The 24,297-nt window shown below is 39.8% G+C and overlaps 2 protein-coding genes across 5 annotated transcripts in view; one reads left to right on the plus strand and one right to left on the minus strand.

Moving 5' to 3' along the window:
• slc5a6a (solute carrier family 5 member 6a) overlaps positions 1–7,713 on the plus strand; it is a 29,059-nt gene extending 21,346 nt beyond the window's left edge. For all 4 annotated transcript variants that reach the window (XM_041975844.1, XM_041975843.1, XM_041975846.1 and 1 more), the window contains 4 exons: positions 25–209; positions 420–523; positions 6,807–6,928; positions 7,017–7,713. In XM_041975844.1, coding sequence (XP_041831778.1) covers positions 25–209; positions 420–523; positions 6,807–6,928; positions 7,017–7,217 — 612 coding nt within the window. In that variant the 3' untranslated portion in view covers positions 7,218–7,713. The remainder of the gene's footprint in view (positions 1–24; positions 210–419; positions 524–6,806; positions 6,929–7,016) is intronic.
• A 1,664-nt stretch (positions 7,714–9,377) lies between these two features.
• LOC121634195 (adenylate kinase 9-like) lies at positions 9,378–12,215 on the minus strand (the record flags this gene model as incomplete). The annotated part of the gene is given in 4 exon segments (XM_041976708.1): positions 9,378–10,810; positions 11,036–11,493; positions 11,496–11,910; positions 12,006–12,215. Coding segments are annotated over 4 exon segments (2,373 nt in total), but the record flags the coding sequence as incomplete, so codon positions are not given.
• Between the last annotated feature and the right edge of the window lie 12,082 nt (positions 12,216–24,297).

Below are 24,297 nucleotides of genomic sequence, written 5' to 3' on the forward strand. Positions count from 1 at the left end.
CACCTCCTGTTCTCCTCCTCTCAGGGTGCCGTGCTCGGGTTGGCAGCAGGCCTTGCCATGGCCTTCTGGATAGGCATCGGTAGCTTTATCACACGCATGTCTGGTCCAACACCAGTGCCACCACTCAACAGCACAGCTCTGCCACCGTTTGACAACATGACTACCACCATTCTGACCTCACTGGTCAGCACTGCTGCACCGAAGCCAAGGTAACCCGTCACATCTATGTGTCTTTGTAAATGTGCTTTGATGTTGCTGCAGGGAGGGAAAATCTGTTTGTTGTTGTCTTTAAACCTTTAATTGCTGGATTTCTCAGAAAGATGAAGGAAAGACGATAGGAAGATGTGAGAAGAATAATCTATGATCTAACCAAAGAAAGCAATATTTACGCTTTTGTTTCTCTTTCGTCCGTCTCTCAGACCGACCGGTGTGGAGGCGCTCTACTCGTTGTCCTACATGTGGTACAGTGCTCACAACTCAGCCACTGTGGTGGTGGTTGGGCTGATAGTTAGTCTGATAACAGGTAAGCACATGGACTGGACTATAGCTATAAGACAGTGTTTTTTCTTTAACAGCATTTTACATGATACAGTTCAGGCCAGCGTCCGTATGGTTATCATTTTCATTCAGATTTCTTTGTAAGCCAGAAGACTAAAGTAAAACCCTTAAAACTCCACTGTTGGTGCCCTCAAGCACTATCACTTGTATTTTTAACAATTTCTCTAGTATGGTATGGGGTAAATTGTGATGGATAGCTTACCCTTTAGATGATATATGGAAGTTTTGCAGGCTGGGTTATAAACCTGGATTGTAAACATTCTGGATGGGATATCCTGTCCAGGAGGTTTACAATTCAGCCGCAAAATGAAGAGTTTTTCCAGAGACTCTATATGTTAAGTCCACAATAAGTGAATCCATGATAATTTTTTGTGGATTCACTATCATTGCTATGTTGCTAAGAGACCTCTATTTTGACCTGGAAATTATGATGAAGCCACTTCCTGTCAAACTTTCCACCAATCAGAGAGCTTCAATTGACAGCAATGTCCAATCAGGAGCAGCCAAAGATCAACAAGCGAGCAGAAAGTTCTACGTCTGTATGAAACTAAAATAATGGCATACAGCCAAGAAGACGTTTTCGATGCATGGGGGTGCCTCAGGTGAGCTGAGTCGGGTAAATAGTGACATGAATAACTATTAATATGTGTAAAGGAAAGAGTGTACATGTAAATAGTTTCTGTTGTGTGTTTGTTTCAATATTTTTCCTCCAGAAATCAAAAACTAAGAGAATGATAAGCAGATGAGAAAAGGCCTGGTCACTGTTGGTCTGTGTTGATGTAAAAAAAATATGTAGTGTTACTTTTACCAACTATTATTGAATGAGACCCACTGTTTGACAAAATAAGTTGACATACCCCGGCAGAATTTCTGATTTTTTTTTGGCCATTTTTCGGAGAATATAAATGACAACACAAAAACTTTTCTTTCACTCATGGTTATTGTTTGAGTTAATCTATTTATTATCAAACAAAGTGTTTACTCTTTATAATAAGGACAACAGAAACTACACAAATGACCCTGATCAAAAGTTTCCATACCTCGGGTTTTAACACCGTGTGTTGCCTCCTTTAACATCAGCTTGGAGTCTTTTGTGCTAGTTGTGGATGAGGCTCTTTATCTTCTCTGATGGTAATGCTGCCTATTCTTCTTGGCTGAAGGCCTCCAGTTCCTGTAAATTCTTGGGCTGTAATGCATGAACTGCACACTTGAGATCTTCCTAGAGTGGCTCAATGATATTGAGGTCAGGAGACTGAGATGGACGCTCCAGAACCTTCACTTTATTCTGCTGTAGCCAATGACAGGCCGACTTGGCCTTGTGTTTTGGATCGGGGTCATGTTGAAATGTCCAAGTACGTCCCATACACAGCTCCCAGGCTGATGAGTGCAAATTTTCCTCTAGTATGTTTTTGATAACATGCTGCATTCATGTTGCCATCAATTTGGACCAAGTTTCCCGTTCCTTTGTAGCTCACACATCCCCAAAACATCAGCCATCCGCCTCACTGAACTCTGTTTGAAAGCAGACAGATCAGGTGTGGGTGGTTACCTTTAGTAGCCATTCAGACCCATTTGTGTCAACTTGTGTGCATGTTATCAGGCCAAAATCTCAAGGGTATGTAAACTTTTGATCAGGGTCATTTGTGTAGTTTCTGTTGTCATTAAGACTTAAAAAGAGTAAACATGGTTGTTTGATAATAAATGGCTTAACCCAAACACTAACCATGAGTGAAAGAAAAGTTTTTGTGATGTCATTCATATTCTCTGAAAAATGGCCAAGAAATCATAAATTCTGCCAGGGTATGTAAACTTATGAGCACAACTGTAAGTTCAGTTCTGTTCTCAGCCACCTGAACACTGAAAAGCAGCACAATGAAAGTTCAATCACAGCTCAAGTGAAGGACAGCTGCAAGTTCAAGTCCCATGAGTCAGAATGAAACTGTACTGGGTCATACCAGAAGGTGGCGCTCCTCTGTTGGTGTTGAAAGGCAGTTCTTGCAAGGACAGCACAGTCTCTCCTCACCACCTCTCTGATCTTCTGTTGTCAGTCTTGTCTTTATCTCTCTTTCTGCTCATCGGCTTAAATTTTTCATTTTAAGTTCAAATGGAAATCAGAGATAAGGAGGTTGTTAGGGAACGATTCACCTTGCGTCACTTCCACCAGTTAAAATGGGCCGAGGCTCTTTTTCTATTTTATCTTTTTATAGAAAAAGAGCCAAAAAAGTCAAACATAACTTTAAGTAAAAGGTTTTAAATTGCAGCTGAGTTAGAGGCTGAGTTGAGAATGCATGCAGTGGTCATGTCAGAAGCATCATCTGCTTTTGTCAAGCGCTGCGATTTCCACAGCTGTCATTCCCCCACACCTCCTCTCTCTGACATGCTCGTGTTAACAACTGAAGATAGAAAGACTGAAAACAACTAGAAACACTACCAGCTAGATCTGACTAACTTGTGTGTAAACTTGAGGGATGTGTGAGTTGTTTCATTTCCACTTGGTCAAGTTTCATATTTTCTTTGCATCTAAACTCGGCAGCTACTTTATCAGCTCTGCCTCACCAGTTCCTTGTAGCACCCCTTTTTCCTTCAAAGCTTCCTTAATTCTTGGTGTCATAGATCCAACGAGGTGGTGGAAACCTTCCTCAGAGGTGTTCTCCATATTGACATGACAGCATCACACAGTTGCTGCAGGTTTGTCGGCTGCATCCATGATGAGAATCTCCCGTTCCACCACATCCCAAAGCTGCTCTGTTGCAGTGGTTTCCAACCTGAGGTCCAGGGCCTCCCAGAAAGCGCGGGGGGTCTCCTAGGCTGTGACCATTTTGTTCACATGGAACTGCCGTTTTGGGAGCCTGAAGGAAAAAAAAAACATTTTAAATCTGATCTCAGAGTGAATAAATGGGATCATCAAAATCTGCTGTAGAATATTTTAACACGTATCAAAAGAAAACAAGAAAAAAACATTTAAAAGGCTATTTTCATCCATGAATGGGTGCTTAGTGAGATCAGTGAACTGGTAGAGCTACAGTAGGGGAGCACTTCATCTCTATCCTGGTAACCTTTAATATGTGTCGGAGAAATTTTTTCCTGTTTAACAAAATAAAAAAATAAAAAAAAAACATTAGGGTAATTTTACTTTGTCTTTTTCGAAGGACAAGACTCATCTAGAATACAGTATTTATGGTGAGAATCTTGTTAATTAGAGCAAAAAAAACCAAGCATGGTTTCAGCATGAGATCTGGCAGGGGATGAAGAGGATTCTCAAGGAAGATAGGTTGGCAACCTCTGCTCTACTGGACTGAGATCTGGTGGCTGTGGAGGCCGTTGGAGTCCAGTGAACTCATCGTCATGTTCTAGAAAGCAGGTGGAGATGATCTGAGCTTTGTGACATGGTGCATTATACTGCTGGAAGTAGCATCAGAAGATGCTCCACTGTGGTCATAAAGCAGGGGTCAATAACTACATTTGGCCTGGGGCCAGATTCTTTCAGACCAACTGAATGGTGGGCCATAATTATTTATTTTTATATATATATACATGTGAGATATTTGCGTAATGTGTGTGGTTTCTATATACAGCTGTTTGTTTGTTTTTTTACTTATATATTGAACATTCTGTGGGCTCTATTGTTCAGCAAGTAAGTAGTTGGATAAAAACTGTCTTTGAATCTATTTGTCCTGGTTTTTATTCTGTATCGTCTGCCTGACGGCAGCAGTTCAGACAGAGTGCTCAGGGTGTGAATTGTCCTTAATGATAGTCTGTGCTTTTTTAAGGCTATGGGAACTGTGTGGTTCTTCTAGTGTTTGGAGAGGGCAGCGGACGATCCCTCTGAGCTACTGTGCAACTGCTGTACCACACATATACAGTACATTAAGATGCTTTCAGTGGAGCACCAGAAGGACACCAGCAGCCTCTGTGAAATGTTCTTAACACCCTCAGGAAATGCAGTCGCATAGAAAATACATTTTATGTTATGTGTATTTTCAGAAAGAAGATGTATGACATCTGAATGAAATGTTACAACTAGTGCTGGGCACATTAACACGTTAATCGCGCGTTAACGCAACACTTAATTAACGGCGTTAAATTTTTTTTTTTATCACGCCGCTGGCTTTGATGACAGAAACATGGCGTCCGTGTCTCTCTTCCCTGCTGCAGCGGTGCTTCTGATGTAATCAGGAGGGAGCGGGTTTATTAACATGAAGAGACGTTTTTCTGTCTGGAACTTAAGAAAGAAGAAGAAGAACCGGCGTTTCTCTTTGTCTAAACCTGCAGATGGCAGGACATCTTGATTTTTGGATGGAAACTGCTCCCAAAAGACAATGAGAAACTTTTTATTTATTTATTTTAATAAATGCGGTTTTAATTTATGCAACACAGCAAAGGTAAGACATGTTTTCTGACTTTTACAAACATGCAGCATAAATCAGGTCTTCTTCTGCCTCTGGTTCGGTGAATCTTGGTCGTAACGAGATGAAACTTCCAGCTGTGGAATCTGTGAGATGTGAGCTTTCAGTAGAGGAGCCGTTTGTTCGTGTTCATGGGGAAACATCTGTGTTTACATGTGTGTTCGGACTTTGTGTACCTTTTAATTATTGTTGTCTTAACTGTGTTTGTTGGTGATAGAAATGGTTTTGCTGAGCTGGTAGCTGAGATTCTGGACTTTCTGTGGATACCACACATGTTTATAGTTACATCTACAGACCTGACATTACACCTGTAAACCAGATGTTAACCCTTAACTCCCGGTAGCGGAGGCTGCAGGTGCAGAGGTGAAGCTAAACAGTCAAACAAAAAATGAAAGTTTAGAGAATTTATAGGCCAGAAATCTGGATAATGAAGCAGTGAAGGTGCATGGATGGAAGTTATTGTGCATATTGTGAATATTTCTCTCTCCTCACCATCTAGAAGCTGTGAGATTCTCATCCTGCTTTCTGTCTTCACCTGATGCTGATATTCATCACATATTGTTCCTTCTGTGTTTAGAAGGAAGCAGCTTCACAGCTTTAAATCCATCCTGCTGAATTTTTACCTTTTAGTTAGTAAATCCTGAACATTTCTTCCTTCTTTCTCATAAATATTTGATTTTATAAATATATATGAAGAAATATTTTATCTGAAAATTGCTGCTAAACCTGTTTATATGTTTAGTGCAGGGGTCTGCAGCCTTTCCAATCCAAAGAGCCATTTGTCCCTCAGCCAGCTAAATAAAACTCCTTTAGAGCTGCAAAAAGGCAACTTAATATATATATTCTTAATAAAGAGCCACCATAGGATATTTATTTTTGAAGAATCACATTTTTATTTCCATTTTTAGGTTTTAAAATAAAGAAAAACATAAAACCCTTATAAAAAGCGGATAAATAGACTTTCTTCTAAGGGATGTAGATATTTGTGGAAAATTATGTAAAGTAAAAAAAAAAAGTCCCTGGTTTCCAACCTAATGACAAGAAAGACAGATTTAAAAAAAATATTTAGCCACGTATTTAGAGACATTGTGGAAGGTCCAGAGAGACACTTGCAGCTCCAGAGTCGCAGGTCTGAGACCCCTGATGTCGTGTAACCAAAACTTACTGCATTTTCTTTTTATAGCTGTAGGCCTTCTTCTAAAGAAAAGAGACATTTTGAGCATAACAATCCAATTAATCACGATTAATCACAGCATGTCAGGCGATTAATGGCGATTAAAAATTTTAATTGTTGCCCAGGACTAGTTACAACAGATGCTATTCTGCAGACTTTGGTTGGACCCAGTGCTGATTTGACTTCCTGTTGCCTTTCTATCAGTCTAAGTTCTATCCTGTCCAACCAGTCTAACCATTCTCCTCTGACCTCTGACATTAACAAGACATTTTGGTCCAGACAACTGCTGCTCGCTGGATACTTTCTCTTCTTCAGACCACCTCTGGAAACCCTGGAGATGGTTGTGTGTGAAAATCCCAGTAAATACTCAGACCAACAACCATGCCAAGTTCAAAGTCACTTAAATCCTCTTTTTTCTGCATTCCAATTCTCTGAACCTCAGCAAGTCGTTTTCACCACGTCTGCATGACTACATGTGTTGACTTGCTGCCATGTAATTGGCTGATTAGATATTTCTGTTCACCAGTAACTGAACTGGTGGACCTGGTAAATTAGATGGTGAGTGTAGATGCATCAGATCCAGTACAATCCGGAAACAAAGTTAAAATTAGTGTGCGAAACGTTTGATTTTAAATGTGCCGTGTTTTCTTGTCTTCTCCACGTCCTAGGACCAATGAAAGAGAAAGAGCTGACTCCAGGAACAGTTTTCCCAGTCCTGGGCACGTTACTCTTCTTCCTGCCGGAGCAATACAAGGAGAAGCTTTGCTGCATCACTCCTCTGACTCAGAAGGTAACTTCATGTTTGCACCTGCTACAGCTGTACATTTTCCACTTTAGTCCCTCATGTGCTTTCAATAGTTTCTTTACTCACTGACCAGCCCAAAGAAGTCCATATGCAGCCTTATCAAATGGCCAAGAAGGAACGTAACGGAGCAACTTGCTGCAAAGAGGACTTGGTCACGGAGGACAAGGAAGCAGAAAGCGACAGAGCAGAGACGGAAGACGACGACTTGGACACAAAGATGTCTCTGCCATCATGCCAGCTGACGGACTCCACAGTTCAGGAAACAGCTTTGTGATCCTTTATTCTCCTTTTAAAACGCACAAGGCGCACACATTCACTTTGACCCCAGCTGCTGTACCATCCACTCGCCATGTAGGGAATAAAAGCAAAATGCCCTTTTAGGTGATCTGCTACAGTAATGTTGGATGTTGCAGCTTCAATTGAATTTTATTATAGAGCAGAGAAGAGACAAAAAGAGCACACACAGGGTCGAGGGTCTGTCCAGATGTTTATGTTTGACATGAGGAAACCGCCCAGCTCCCAGCCACAATGATCTGTCCCACCAAGACCGCATCCTCTTCTCCTTTTACCTGAAACAAAGAAATCAGGTCGTTAACTGATGCAAAATGTTAAACTTTTATTTTGTAGAGAAGATAAAACTGGCAAATACCAGAATTTATGAGGATATAAGTGTACTCTGAGACTGAACTTTAATGGAGGACATGTCGTGTCTTACAGTCTTGGTTTAACACTGTCACAAGCATGAAGCTGCGATGATGAGGATGGCGGAGGTGGCATCTCATGGCAGTCTGAGATCACTAGTCTGAGTTAGGGTTGGAAAAGGAAAAAAAGTTCTTTTTAACCCTGGTTTTTTTTTGTTGTCGTAAAACATGATTGGCTGCTTTAACTCGTGAAAAAACTTTTCAATTGTGGCTCGAGTTTTGCAGACACACTGTTGAATTCAGACGATATTGAAGCTGATTTAACTTAAAGTCAAATGAAATTACAAAAAGAATATAAAAGAATGAATTTCTGTTTGTAGACATTAAAGCAGGATAGTGTAAATTTAAACTTTAGTTATTTATTTATCTCCTTTATTAATACCAGTTGTATACCAGGTGTTTTGTCTCCCTGTGTCGGCCCTGCGATGAACTGGCAACCTGTCCAGGGTGTACCTGCCCCTCACTTGCTAATTTCTGGGATAGGTTCAAGCTTCGCTGTGACCCTGAATTGGAATAAGCAGTATGGACCATTCTCGGTGTCACACTGTTCGTTTACGCCACCACATTGGGAGGCAAAAGGCTGGCTGGGACCCGCTAACTGTTTCTCATCAGGGATGGCGCTAGCGGACCTGAAACTTTCCAAACCAGTTCAGAACTTATATGTTCAGGTCAGACAGTGATATTTTGAAAAACAAGTGTGCAGCTGGTTTGAGGTCTGGAGTCATAGGTCGTTTCATCCAGATTTTTGGAGCTTCTCAGATAATCCTGGTTTTGTTGGGAGAGCATTGTCATCCTGGAGGATGGAGTTGGGTCCCAGATTCTGGAGATATGAGATCGCTGTCTGCTTCAAAATCTTATTCCAACATGTCTGTCCATCAGTCGGGTACCAGTCATACATCTGTGACTGAAACACACCTGCAGAACTTTCAAACCAACAGTGAACACCAGCAGGAGAATATTACAGAATATATTGGTACATTTTTGGGGGGGATACAGCCCACATGTTTAGCTGTTTTCCCATTCCACAAACGCACCATCTTTACCAGTTCTTCTTGGTTTTAAGGAGACGGATCAGGCTTTTCACCCATTTAATTCAACAGCAACTGGCATTATCAAAGGACAGAAATAATCTGTATATATACAAAATGTCCTCATTAGATTCAAATAAGACCAGAGGTTGTTAAAACCAACAAACGATTCCACGTTTTCTTTTAGAACTACGTCTTACAAATATTTACTGTGTGAAGTTATTGATTACTGAATCTTAGTGTTACACTAATGAAGAAATGATAATGAGCGTCGTCATGTTTGCAGTTTTGCCCGTGAATCATCCTGAATTTCACACATTGGAACGAGACCGCTGTGGAAAATAACTTGTGTAGGCAGAACAGAGCACTTCAGAGATGAACATGGTGGAAACGTCATCAGTGGGAGCCCACCGGATTCATTTTACCTCCACTGAGTTGAAGCAGCACTTGTTTGTGTGGGAATTTATGACGTTTAAGTGCCTCCCTGACTAAATGTTGTCTGTAACTAAAATGTAGATCTCTAGTTTTCATTAACTTTACACATTTGAAGCACAAGTGGAGTCTGTTAAGTTGATGTGGAGCAGTCCCACAGACTCTCATGGGTTTAACTCTTCATCCAGAGAAAGTGACAGTTGCTTTATTTATTCAGGAAGAAAGTTTTTCGGAAAGTGCCCATCTTTTTTTTTTTTTTTTTTTTTTTTAAGTTTCTCAGACTATGGATGCTTTATTACTGATTTTAAAGAGATCACAACAGTAACTTTTACATCATATTTGTTTATGTACACAACAGCTTGCCATATGAAATACAATAACAGACTGTGCTCAATTGTGCAAAACAGGACAAAAAACTACAACACACTGGCTCCCAAGACTCCTAGTGCCAGAAACCTTTTCATTTTGAACTCAAAAGCAATGGGACGATCACTGGGAGGTTTGTAGTTCCCTATCATTTCTGAGCTCAGGTAAGGAATGAGTGCACAGTTTTCTTCAAACGCGGCAAGCTTCTTTCTGTACATATGGCGGGTATAGTCTGTACTCTTGTTGTTGAAAGCTTTCAAATATAAGGCTACATAGAGGACAGCTGATCTTTGGGCACTGAGAAAGGGATACTTTGGTTTGAGACGCCCAGCAGCAGTCAGGGCCTTGATCACTGGTACTGCGATTCCTTGTTCTAGATAGCCCTGAATTGGTAGGGAGGTGAGGAGCACAGGTTCACAAAGAGGTGGTACTTTATTGGGCAGTTTCTGTTCCCAGTAGATTTCGGGAGCTCTCAAAAACTTGTCCCGTTTCTGACTTGTCTCAAAAATGTAGATTCGTTCCCTGTATTCTACAGCATATTCCATCCTTCCTTGAACCAGAGCTTCATATCTCCTGTTTCCATCCAGGTAAGTAACAGGACAAAAACCTTTCATGTCAGCCTGCTGTGGGAACCTGTCCCTGACCTGAATCTCGGTCAGCTTTTTTGGCAGCATGTGGGGTTGTGGGAGGGTGTGTGGGCAGCCAGGTGTCACAAACTGATAAGGAGCTGACAGGAATTTCTCTAGATGGTTTTCACCACACAATTTGTAATAGCGTCCCTTGTATTCAGCTTCATGAGTCAAGGCTGTGGATTCTGAGCAATCCACCAGGTGGTGATGTAGAGCCAGACAGACGGAGCAGTAGTGGCCAAACTCTCCACAGTTAAGCTTGTTGGGTGTGATACACAGCCTGTTGATGGAGGCTGCTTTGCCACTTTTCCTCCTCTCCAGGTAGGTGTGGATCATTTTCAAGCTGATGCTGACCTCCTTTAAAACATGGTTCCAGATCCACCATTTGCTCTTTAAGCCATCAAAGATGAACCAGTTCTGATGTTGCTGTTGGAAGTAATGCCTTACGTACTCCACCTCCTTCTTGTAACAGGAATTCCTAATCTGGAGGATCTCAGAGCTGTCATGCATCAGGTGAGGCTTGTTAGGGTTCATCTCGTCTACATGGCCTCTCTTCAGCACTTCCACTGTACCCAGCTCAAGCTCAACTACTATCATGGGGATGATGCTCCGAGAAGTCATCAGTTTTGCCTGCCCAAGAGTCATTGGAAAGCCATCCAGAACATACCCTCGAGTGCTGCAGACTGCACTCATGAGTACTACCTCCAGACACTGAATGGCCAATTCATCAGGCACAACACAGCCCAGCATTGACTTCTAGTTTGGGAATATTATGTTCACTCCGGAGTTCCTAACAATTGAGAAGCAAAAATCAGCAGAAATGTCCATAAGACAAACAAAAGAACTTCACAGCGTAGCGCTCGTCTTAAACATTGTGTGTGAGGAAAACAATTAGGGCTGTGTCACAAAGTTCCTTAGTAATTTGTGTCTTTGTACCATCACAGTTATAAGGATGTTTTCATCAGTTTGAAAGCGTTCATTTATTTCCATCTCTAGCCTCTCAATAATTTCATCCGTGGGCTCATTCACAATCTCTTCATCATCCTCTTCTGCAGAAAACTCCTCCTCCAGTATGGCCTCTATTTTGTCTTTTATGTTATCTGGATCCTCGTCATCGTCAGCTTGATACCTAAAATTGGTTTTTGCTTCCATAGGGCTTTGCTCTGCCATGAGTTCAGCTCTTCTTTTGGACATTTTCTCCTCCCGATTTTTCTTGCGTAGATCCTGAAGGAGTTTCAACTGTGCTTTTTGCTTGTCCTGAAGATCATGCCACTTTTTAAGGTAGTTTGGCAACAGACGTTTCTGAGCATCTGTAACATCCACGTCCATGACTACAATAACATCAGGGAAAAGTTGTTTCTGCACCATGTACTGGATCTCCTCAGGATCAGGACCAAAATGAAGCCTGTGGATAGGTATGGTTCTTGTTTCCAGTATAGTGGAATAACCATATCAAGGATTACTGGACTCAGGGGAGCTTCACTGGAGAGGTATGCTTTTATGGCCATTTCGTTTTCAGTAAGCTCCACTTCCTGCTCCACGCCATCCATGTTGTGAGAGTTATCCTCCGTCTCATTCTCGAGTTCTTGTCTGGCTTTTTGTATTTGGGCCTCCAAATATGCAGAATCATCTTCTAGAGACATATACTCATCTGCATAAGGTACTTGCTTCTTTGTCTTGGCCATGATCAGCATTTGGAGCAGCTCCCTGAATTGAATGTGGAAGAGTCCAAGTTGCTGTGCCAACCATGCACCATGAGTTGTCTTGCCTGACCCTCTGTTGCCCAGCAAAAATATTCTCAAGGCAGGAGGCTTGAATAGAAGAGGAAGAGGAGCATATGAGATCGTTTCTGCTCTTCCAACCACTGTGTGACTTATTTTATTTCTCTTCAAATGTCAGCTTGTACCTTAAGAGGTTTGTCATGTGCAACAAACTGTGCAGGATTTTGAAGGAAGGAGTCTCTGGCATCCTGGCTGGACAAGAAGTAGGACTTTTCACGGTACTTAGCAGCTATTTCATCTGAACATGGCCACAGGATGTTGTGGTTTTTTAAGGCAACAGGGCAAAAATGCTTGGTATCGCCTAATATTCTCTTAGCTGTGATGTCCTCTTGCTTTCATGAAGAGGAAAGATATCGATAACATATATCAAAGAAACATTTCTACAAATTTAGTCTTTTAAACTGTAAAGTGAAAGTCAGTATACTGACTTCATCCTCCTCTTTTTTTTTTTTTTTTTTTTGCAAGACAAACAATTCAGACCAAGACCAGACAGCAACATGATACAGATAAACAAAACAGAACAAAACAAAACAAAAAAACAAAAAAAAAAGAAGAAATAATAATTAAATAGATATAATTTGTGTGTGTGTACCTATGTGTGTATATATGTATGTGCAATTTGTCTTTGTAAGAAGGGCATCAATTTTGTCAGGTTGGTTAGGGGGGGCAGGCAAAGGAGCAGAGAAGGTTAAAAAAAATGGAAGAGTTGATACTATGAGGTGAGGCAGATGTTTGGTTGAAATGGTTAGTAAGAATGAGCTGAATTCAGGGTTCCTTTCTTCCAATTTTCTTATTTCTTCTTGATATTATTATTATCATCACTATCACTGTTTTTCTTTTCTATTCCTTAAAAAAAAAAAATGAATTAAGTAAAATAATAGAAGTAAAATGATAATAAACAACAGACAGAAGATAATACAGTAATAAAAATTATGATTATATTAATAATAGTAGTGAATTAGTAGTAAATAGTGTGTCTTTAGAGCAGTAAATAAGTAGATAAATAATTAAACAAATACACGTTAAATGACAGCCATAATAGGGTTGGGTTCAATTATTGGACTAAATATTATGGGAAGGGAATAATAATAATAATAACAGAAAAATGACTAAACAGAAAATAAAGTAAAAATAAATGAATAAATAAATACATAAAAAAAAATAAAGAAATAAAAAGGGTAACAAATTATGATGTAGACGTAGAGTAACAAAAGAACAAAGAAAGTTACAATTGTAATGAATTAGTAAATAAAAGAAATGGATGGTATGAGTGAAGGTGATAATTCCCTGAAGTGATTGGTTATGACGGTAGTTTGTTATAGGTGCTTATTATTTAATATAAGAAATTATTATTATTTATATAAAAAAATTAAGGAATGATCGCCAGTTAGGGTTGAGATTTTTCCACAGAGGAGTTTGCATTTTCCAGTAAGGTGTAATCAGTGATAAGGTTTTTCCAATGTGCAATATTTATGGAGTTCCGTGATTTCCAGTTTATGAGGATAGACTTTTTGGCGATGGTTAGCGCCACCAGGAGTGAATGGTTTTGTGTAGTGTCTAAATTCATTGTGGATAAGTCTCCTAGCAGACAGAGGGAGGGGGAGAGCGGGATGTGGCAGCCCATGGTTTGAGTTAAGATGTCTGTAATGTTTTTCCAGAAATGTTGGATGGGTGTGCAGTGCCAGGTTGCATGGATGTAGCTATCTATGCAGTTTTGTGAACAGTGTGAACAATTTCCAGATGAGAATCCCATTTTTTGCATTTTTTGTCCAGTTAGATGGGTTCTATGAATGATTTTGTATTGTATAAGTTGTAAGTTGGCATTTTTTGTCATGGAATAAATATTTTGGCAGATTTGGGGCCAGAAGTTGGCATTGGGAGCAATGGAGAGGTCTTTTTCCCATTTTATGGAGGGTAGTGAAACTGTTTCATCAGTCTGCAACATTAATTTGTAAATTTTTGAAAGAAGTTTTTTTGAGGAGGAGCAGTTGATAAGTGTGGAGGCTGGGAAGGGGAGGTCAAGGTTTATATTGTTTTTCCCTAATTTAGAATGAATAGATGATGACACTTGTAAATACTGTAGAAAATGATGGCTCCCGATGCCAAACTCCTGGACCAGAACAGACAATGGAACCAGAGAGTTATTGTGAATGATATGTTTGAGGTGAGTGATTCCTTTCTCTGTCCAAGTCCTTAGGTTTAATGGTTGTTTATTGCATTGAAAGTCCGGGTTGTGCCATATCGGGGTGAATAGTGAAGGTGCCAGAGTGGAGTTAGTAATGCTGTGGAATTTCCACCAGGCTGTCAGAGTTGATGATATTGTGGGGCTTTGAAAGCAGGAGTGTTTTTTAACAGTCTGGCTGAGAAATGGTAAGTCTGAGATATGAATTTCTTTGCTGATTGCTTGTTCTATGTCTAACCATGTGTTATCTGACTGAGAGGGATGAGTTCATCTATCGATATATTGAAGTTGATTTGCCAGTGAATAATAGTGAAAGTCTGGTGCATTGAGTCCACCTAGTTTTTTGAGTTTCTGAAGTGTGGCCAGTTTGATCCTCTGGGGGTTTATTTTTCCAGTAGTATTTGTTGATGGATGAATCAAGTGCAGTAAACCAGGAGAGAGGTGGGTGAATCGGAATCATTGAGAAGAGGTAGTTGATTTTGGGGAGGATTGTCATTTTGACTGTTGCTATTCTACCTAAATTGGATTGTGGGAGGGTCATCCATCGTTCTAGGTCATTGTTTATGGTGGGGTGAAATTAAGATGAATCAACTCTGACAGTCTGGAGGAGATGTGGATACCTAGGTAAGTAATATGACTTGTGCAAAAAGGAATGGGTGATGTAAGGGCTGCCACATCCAGGCGATTCATGTTTAACGGTAGTATGGCCGATTTGTTCCAGTTTATTGAGTAGTCTGAGACATGGGAAAATGAGTTGATGACTTTGATAACCTCTTGTAGTGACAGTTGTGGATTCTGAATAAAAAGTAATATATCATCTGCATAGAGACTGAGTTTGTGGTGCATGTTTGGTGTCTGGATTCCAGTTATGAGGGGGTCCTGACGGATAGCTGCTGCTAAAGGTTCAATGAAAATGGTGAATAGAGCGGGGGAGAGTGGGCATCCTTGCCTGGTGCCCCTGTGCAGAGTGAAACTTTGTGAAGTTTGACCATTAGTAATGACTGTGGCTGTAGGTGAGGTATATAATGCTTTAATCCAGTTAATAAATGATTCCCCAAAACCAAGTCTATGGAAGGTGCTGATGAGGAGTTGCCAGTTTACTCTGCCGAAAGCTTTTTCTGCATCTAAGGTGACTATGGTAGATTTATGGTGATGTGTGGCTGAATAGTGCATTAGATTGAAGAGTCTGCGTGTGTTATTTGATGAGTTTCTTCCTTTAATGAAACCTGTTTAGTCTGGGTGAATTATGGATGGAATGATCTTTTCTAACCTGTGGGAGAGTGCTTTAGTAATGATTTTAATGTCAACATTGAGGAGTGAAATAGGACGGTAGCTTGATGGCAGAGTGGGGTCTTTATTGGGCTTGAGGAGAAGAGATATAGATGCTGCATTCATGTTGGGTGGGAATCTGGAGTTCTGTTGTATCTCAGTTATCATTCTATTAAAGAGTGTAGATAAGATGGACCAGAAGTGTTTATAGAATTCAGCAGGGAAGCCATCAGGTCCAGGTGCCTTATTATTGGGCATTTTATTTAGTGTATTTCTTCATTTGTTAAAGGGGTGTCTAATTAATTTTTTTGTTCTGTGGAAAGTTGGGGTAGATCTAGGCTGGCGAGAAATGATGTAATATGTTCTTCCTGTGGGTTGTTATCTGAGGAGTATAGGTTGGTGTAAAATTCTTTAAATATTAGATTTATTTCATCAGGTGAGTTTGTTGGCTTCCCCGCTGAGTTCTTAATGGAAGAGATGGTTGATTTTTCCTTTTGTATTTTGATTTGACTTGCAAGGTATTTACTAGATTTGTTGTTGTGGTTGAAATTTTCTTGACGGAGTCTGCTGATTAAAAAGTTTGTTTTCTTATTCATAATTTCATTTAAGTCTAGTTTAAGTTGTCTAAGCTTCTTTTCATTTTCTTCTAATGGATTAGTTGCATTGGTGATTTCGAGCTGTTTGATTTTTTGATGTAATTCAGATTCTTGTTGGTTCTCTTTCTTTTTCTTATCGGCAGAAAATGATATTATTATTTCTCTTAATACAGCTTTCCCTGTTTCCCATAAAATTGTTGGTGATGATGTGGGGGAATCATTTATTTCAAGAAAGGATGCCCACTCTCTTTTGATTAGTGTTTCAATTTCCGGGTCCTTCAAAAGAGATGTATTAAAGCGCCATCTGGTGATTGGTTTGTGTGGTCTTGGATGATTCCATGTGAGTGATACTGGGGCATGGTCACTGATGATAATTGGGTGGAGTCGGTGATCAGAAATATCTGAGATGATTGTGTTACTGGTGAGGAAAAAATCAATACGTGAATATGAATGATGGACTGGTGAAAAAAAAGAAAATTTCCTTGCAGCTGGATATTGCAGGAGCCAACCATCGCCAAGCCCAAAATCTGTCATGTATTTAATGATTGTTTCTGTAGATTGCCAAGTCTGTCTATTGCCGGGTGTGTTAGATCTGTCTAATGATGAGTCTAATACTGTATTAAAATCACCACCTATTATTATTGGAGAGTTGGAAAAGTTTGATATGGATGAGAAGAAGTTATGGAAGAAAGACGGATCATCTGTGTTTGGGCCATATAAATTACCAATTGTCAGAGGGTTATTGTTGATATGTTAATGATAACGAAGCTTCCCTCTGGATCTGTGATTGTGGCGTTATGGATGAATGATATTGACTTACTGATTAAAATGCAAACTCCTCTTTGTTTCTTATTGTAATGAGCTGAAAATGAGTGGGTAAACTGGGAAGATTTTAACTTAATGTTGTCTGATTCTGAGAGGTGTGTTTCTTGAAGTAAACAAATATCTGCCTGTAGTGAAGTCAGGTGGTTGAATAGTTTATTTTTCTTTGCCTGCGTGCCCAAACCACACACATTCCATGTGACAAATTTTATACCAGACATGGAGGAGGAGAGAGTAATAAGTGAATGTGTGTGGGTGTGGGTGTGCTCAGATGCTGTTGAGTGTGTGTGTATGTGTGCGAACAAGTATGAGTAAAAGTGAGTTGCTTGGCTAAATCTGTATAAACACAACAAAATCAAAACAAAAGCCGTACAATTTACATACATAAAAACAGAAGAAAACAACAAAACATTAAACAATCCAGAAATGCACTTGGGGTGCCACATAGTGTGTTATGCAAAGCAAATCATAGGGGCGTCAATGTTTAAGTAATTGTCCTGGTGGATTATGATAATATGGATTTTAGCTGTGTGTGTGTGGGGCTGGGGGGTTACGAGAGGGAAGGAGGAGGGGGCTCGTATAACCAAGGAGTGATGTCCTTGCTACGAAATAACTGTCCATTGATATATAGTTTGTCCACTGCCATGACTGCCTTCTTTCCTTCTGAGATCATTTGTTTACGGATTTGGAAGAGTTGTTTTCGTCTGACCATGATTTCCTTTGGGAATTGATCGTTTAGTCCGTAGTCCGTTCCTTTTAGCTGTTTTCCTTGACGTTTGACAAGTTCTTTCTGTTTATAGTGTTCGAATTTAGCGACAGTCGGACCGGGTTGGTTGTTATTGCCATTTTTCTGTCCTAATCGATGAACGCGATGAAATATGATGTTGTTTACCGTGTCTGTGGATAGTTTGAGTTAGTGTTTAATGAAGTCCTTTACCGTTTTCTCTGGGTCCTCTGAGTTGTGTTCAGGGATACCGGAAAAGACGAGATTGTCTCTCATACTGCGTGATTGTAAGTCCAGGATAGTTTCTTTCATGATTTTATTATCGGTGGTGACGGAGGTGAGCTGGGTTGTAACAGAGGTAAGTTGGTTAGTGATAGTTTTCACGTTGTTATGCAGAGTTTTGTTTTCTTTGGTGAGAAATTCAATCTGTTCGTGGCTGAACTCCAGGCTTTGGCGTAGCGATTGAAAGTCCTTATGCAAGATTTCCACAAGTGCGATTCTGGCATGGAGGCCGGTGAGTTTTTGATTAATCAGGAAATTGATCAGGAAATCGCTTACCTCTGAATGGCAGAGTAGGTTCGGAGATGAGGGTGAAGATGTACCTGTGCTTGGTAGAGAGCCTGAACGGGGTCTTTTGTTGTCTGGAGATCTGGATTTACCGGGTTTTGGGGTGCTCATTGTGCAGTATCTGGTGAAGAAGTGATCAATATAGTCCTCTAAGTGGTCCAGGTCAGAAAAATCGATGAGTTGTCACACACGGAGAAAAAAATTGAGGTTTGTAGGGGAAAGTATTAAATCCACAGGAAAAAAAGAAAAAAAGTTGTATCTAGCAGCAGGACGCCGCCATCTTGAATTGCGCACTGTCACGTGAGTGTCAAACCTCTGACATTGTTTATTTTTAAAAGTAATTCAGGTTGCTGTGTGAACATGAGTGAATATTTTAACGTGTCTTTTCACCATCATGACTTTTTGGAATCAGAATTCTTGACCATTTGAGTCACTCATTCACTGTGTGAACGTCGCTGTGTTTAGTTATGTTGCTGCTTCTGATGGGCCGTGTTCTGTCACCTGACTTCGGTTTATTCAGTCCAGGGGTGTCAAACATTTGACCCGGGGCCCAAAATCGGCCCACACGATGAATTTGGCAAATGTGAAAATGACATTAAAGACATTGGCTACAAATTTCTCAATGAAAGTATCTGTAATTCCACATTTTTCCCACAGGAGGTGTTATTTTTATTTAATTATAAAATCTTTCGAAGTTACAGGAATAAGTTATCTTTTCTTTCTTAAAAAATCTTAAACTGACTCACTTGTTCATGCAAACTTAAGTGGTCAGGATTACTGGAAATTTATGTACAATTTAAATAAATTTTACATCTTGAGAAGTGACACTAATCCAGGTAAAGAAATAATCATGGTTTTCAGTAATTGTTGGTGCAGCGCCGCCTCTGGCGGAGGGTGGAACATATTTAAAAGAATGTTGCATTCCCCAACTGAACCGAGTCCCCAATCGAACGAGTCTTGTAGACCCTCCTGGTGTGAATGCACCGTAAATTGTTCTGTATGTGGCCCCCAAACTAAAATAGCTTGGCATCCCTGGCTCAGCCTGTCATGGCCAACCCAGTCCAACTGGTTTCCAAAGAGTTTATGGCAAACATTCAGATCTGATCTGGCATCAGTTTCCCATGGAATACTGTCTTAAGTTAATTTGCCAAATAAGATTTTTTTTTCTTTTTACTGAACAGGCCAGACAATTAGGTTGATGCGGTTCAGCACGAGTCCCTTGTTGTTAGAGGATTAAAGACGCTCTCGCTGATGAAACATCGAGCCATTTTAAAACCGTGACTGCACCGGTCCATTACAGAAGCAGCATGTTCATACCATCATCCCAGCATCTGAATACCTCAAATCTATCCAAACCATATAGAATCTTGACTACTTTCAGACTTATTTTGTACCAATATAATGTATATTTAAAGTCTTATTTGTATATTTTTGTAATTTCACGTAAAGCCTGCACACGTTTCACCAAGTGAAATGTGAGATTCTATATGCAAGAATACAATGATTTTATTTTATTTAAGTCAGTCAGTGATGTAGCGCTGTCCACTAACTCATGAAACTGCAGCATAAACATTTAATCTGTTTTTAACTGCTGACAGCATTTCATGTGAAAAATGTTGGAGAGTCATTTTTCTGCTACATCCAAAAATTCTGCCAAATTCACAACTATTGAAAACCTTTAACACCTCAAAGTTGAGCTGTTTTTAAATGTCATGTGTGCCTATGATTGCTTAGCCTTGAATCCTCCTTCATACCTGAAATTACTTGAAGTGTGCGCCTGTTAATGATCCAGATTATCTCCCTGTTCAATGGAAGGGAACCAAATTTAAGAGCTGACATATTAGTATTTTTGCTGAAAACATGTCTCTGTGCTGGTTAGAGCACTGTGATAATAACAGACCAAGAATATACTTGCATCCATGTTTTCACCTGTTTATCAAGGCTGCATTGCATATTTTGGGTTTGTTTTAAGTGTCATTTGTGCAAGTCTTTAACGATGAACACGTTTGTAAACTGGAAATGGTGCTACTAACATGTAGGGGGCAGTGTAGGGACCAAGTTAACTGGATGCCATTACACAGGGTTGACAGCAGTAAAAATGACCAAGTTTTGAAGACCAGCTCGTTAACCAAAGTCAATTAGAGGCATGTTAGATCCTTGCTGACCCTTCTCCTGAGACTTATTTCTCACAAGATACTATATAGTTTTATTTACACCCTACAAAGTCAGCAACTCTGTCCTGCCTGAGTTCTCTAATACACCCCCTAGTGGAATCCTCCGGTAACAAACGTGGTACAAACGCAAGTATGCTAACGATTATGGAGCTGGTTGCCTACATGAAGTTGTGGTTAAACAGCAAGTATATTCTCGGCCTGACGCACCTAATAAAGCACAACATGATCAGTATATCTACTGCTGGAAGAATCTACCTGAAGCCATCTGATACTGTAAAGCAGCTTAAATTGTCTTTATAATGATCCGTTAATTGTAATCATTTGATGTTTTTAAAAAAAAAAAAACGAGTTTAATTTGTTGCCCTTTCTTACACTGAATTATTCAAACAGTGTGGCACTTAGTAATTTCTGCTAATAATAAATATTGTTTTGAACAATATTTATTTTTCCTCCACAAGAATTCTTCCTGTCATGCATTCCAAAAATAAAAGGAAAAGTAACCCCATAAGCACTGAAGTCCAGAGGACTCTCTGCTTTGGATGTGCCTTCATTGTGTGTTGTTTCTTCAAAGCCCTTTTCATCCTGATGTACTTTCCAGAGTTAATGCAGCGTGAGCTCAAACGTCTGTCCAGAACTGGACCAAACCAGCTCTTCCTGTCATTGGATGGATGGTCAGGTGTTGATGGAGGGACTGCAGGAGCACTGTGCATGCACCTTTGATTCAGTGCAAAACTAAAGTGACTACATTGAAATATGTCATGTCTGTGTTTGGATGTTGTAAATATATTAATTTCTAATATAAGATAACATTGAGGATAACACGTCCACTGTTTATAAAGAAAAAAAAAAAAGGGTTAATGATGAACTTGTCTTGAATGTTTGTGCCACCTTGTAGAGAATCTTTTTATGTACCCCTCTTGTAATTAAAATAACTACTGGAATCAATAACATGATTGGGCTTTATTTGTGTTTTGATCTGCAGCTGAAACGGTGAGTTTCAGAAACCAACTTATCAGCGTTTAAAGGAAGAGTTTATCATTTAGTCACATGCAGAATATTCCAGCCAACAGCATTTAAATGCCCCTTCACTCACATTAACTGGTAACTGTAACTTAAAGGTGCCATATTATAAATTTTTTTCAACAATTTCAGAGGTCCAACAACATTGTTTTTATAGTGTATTACCCCAAATTCAGCCTTGGTCCTTAATTTCACCCATTCCAAAACTGGCTCTGGTGAGTTCTGTGTCTGAACCTTTAAATGTTCACGAGTGGTGCTTGTCCACGCCCACTCTACGCCCCTCTCTGGGAGAGGATCCGGCTTTCGCTGGAATCTGCTCTGTGATTTTAGAGAGTAGGCTCAGCTAGCCGGGGGCTGGGTCAATGGCGGTGTCTACTACCAGGGGTAGAGGTTATTTCTGTTTGTGAGGTCACAAAGGGAAAGATCTCACACCTGTTTGAGCACACATTTACTAAAAAGTGGAGCAAACAGGTGAGAGGAGATAATTTTTTTTTCATTTTTGGACCTCATACACAGGCTATGAGGACACATATGACTGTTAGAAAACCTTTAGAAAGTGAATTTTGCATAATATTCCCATGTAGGTAAATTGTGTAAGAATTACTGGCATCTACTGGTAAGGATGGGCATAGAAATACTTCAAAGCTCAGCTGTGAATGTACAGTGGCTGTTGGTGGCCAAAATTCTCCCAAAGATAAACATGTTTTTATCAGTGAGTGGATCCAGTGGCTTCAGGTGCAGCGATTATGTGTACATTCTCAACTTGCACTAGTGTCGGACTGAACTAATCTCCCATAGTTCCATTAAAAGTGTAGCTCCACCCTCTACTTTTTGCATAACTCCACCCACTGCCAAATTTTGAAAAATGCCTGAAACTGCAGGGTTGGGGTGGGAGGTGTGGGGTGATCAGGAGAGTGGGCAGGTCGGGAAGCACAGGCCGAAATGATTGCCAGACAGCAGCTCAGCTCACTGGGAAGATGCAAAGCGAGATTCACGAAGCAGCTACACCACAGAGCGTCTTTGAGGTGGAAGACTTTTCCTTCCTGAATCTCCTCAGCTACATGAACCAGGTGGTCCTGAACGTATCAGTGTCAGCCGTTAGCGCTGTTAGCTGCCTGTCAGCAGCTCTGGAACGCTGTGGAGACTCGCGGCAGGTTGTGGCAGCTGCTGGAAGTTGCTGCTGCTACGATTTGAGCTGCTGTCTGTCTCCAGATGAGGATCAGCAGGTAAAGAACAAAGTCTGCTGTTACTTTTACACCCTCAGAAGCACAAATCCGTCCAATTGCAGGAGTAGTTAATCAGAAACTCTGAAAGAATAGCAGTCTGAAACTAGCAGATCTACACCAGATAAGTTCACATCCCTTCATATGTGTTGGTGGGCGTGGTTTTCTATGCCTGCAAGGCGAGGACCTGCCTACCTGCATCTGGAGGGAGGGGTTGTGGGGTTTAAAATTCTCTTGTGATGTAGAGAAGCAGCAAGTAGTTTAGGGTACACTAGCCCTTTAAATAGATGATGAAATAATCACGTTTCACATCAGTTTTAAACTTAATCCAAAGGGATCAAAGAGGTGTTCAAATCTCAAACAGGATGTGGATGTTGTACATTATGAGGGTTGTTAGCATGAGATATGCTATAATCCAAACAAGGTAACAAATTTGTCGTCTTCATTATCCCCCTGCCTTCTGTTCTCCCTTATTCTCTCTGTTCCAGCAGAGGTCTGGTCCAAGCGACGGGGGTAGAGGGAAGTGTGGTCTAACGGGCCAATAAATCCAACCTGTAATCAGCATGTACTGGCCATAATGAGCAGAAGATAGTGAAAATATGTTGATTATCTTCAAACGTGAGGGAGGCAGACACCATAAATACACACTTTGTTGAAGCTGTTCCAGTGGCAAAAAAAGTTCTCTGTGCAAGGAATCAAAACACATCCTACATAGGTTATTTTATCGTCTACAGATGGAGACGATTAAATCATTTCAATCCTTTTTGTAGATTAATATATTAAAACTCAAGCATTGACTTCATTTAGAGCATTGGCACCACCAGTGTTTTGGTAAAAGAGACCAAATTAGTTTAACAGGTGATTGTGATTATAAAGAGCCAAATTCTGTATAACTTAAAACATTTTTTTAAAAGAAAACTGAAAGAAGACATTTCTATTTGTTGATGTTAAAATAGGAAAACCACAGTAGTAGCATCCTTCTAGATCCAAAACTGATGCAAGATGCATGGACTGCCCTTCATGATACTTGGCAACATGCTACAAGCAAACCGGCCACCCACTGTGTTATTAGATGGGACTGAAAAGTCTCGTTTTCCCACCACTGGTCACTGAGAGTTACCAGTACTCCAACGGTTTTACTGATTATTGGCTGGCTTTTGCAAACATATTTTTTATGCCTCTGCTAAGAAAAGCATATTTATAATAAAATGAGTTTATCTCACCAACCACAAGGCCTATTTCAGTACTTCTGGAGTCATTTTTCATGAGGAGTGTGGTGATAAAATCACTTTTCTAAGTGCTTAGAAGTGTCTCTTATGGCGTTCTAAGTCACTAACAGATCAAAAGCGCCTATAAGAAAAAACCCATGGATGTATGGAGGACCAATACTGCCAAAATTAAAAATAAAATGTAATAAAAATAGAAATATAAAAATAAATTAAACAAATTAATGCACCAATAAATTATATTTAAAAGTGATTTTCCATTAAGAAACCTATAAAACATGACACAAATTTATTTTGTCATTTTCAAGTGTTTTAATTTAACTTTGTGTTAATATTCCTATTTATTTGCTTTTTCATGTAATTTTCAGTTCAGTTTATTTATTTGGTGATTTTCGATTTTTATTTTTTCCTCCTTTATATTTTTTGCTGTATTTATTTTTTTATTATTTTCCTTTGATCCGTGGAATTATTTATTCCCGTTTTTTTGTTCATCTAACATTTTATAAATTAATTTATTTATTTATTGACACTTTGTTTTTTACTCAGTTTCACATCCTCATTATTTCCATTCATGCATTTTCTTCCTCTATTTTTCCAGACGTATTTATCTCTTT

The sequence above is a fragment of the Melanotaenia boesemani genome, chromosome 22 (assembly GCF_017639745.1).
Source record: "Melanotaenia boesemani isolate fMelBoe1 chromosome 22, fMelBoe1.pri, whole genome shotgun sequence".
NCBI lineage: Eukaryota > Metazoa > Chordata > Actinopteri > Atheriniformes > Melanotaeniidae > Melanotaenia > Melanotaenia boesemani.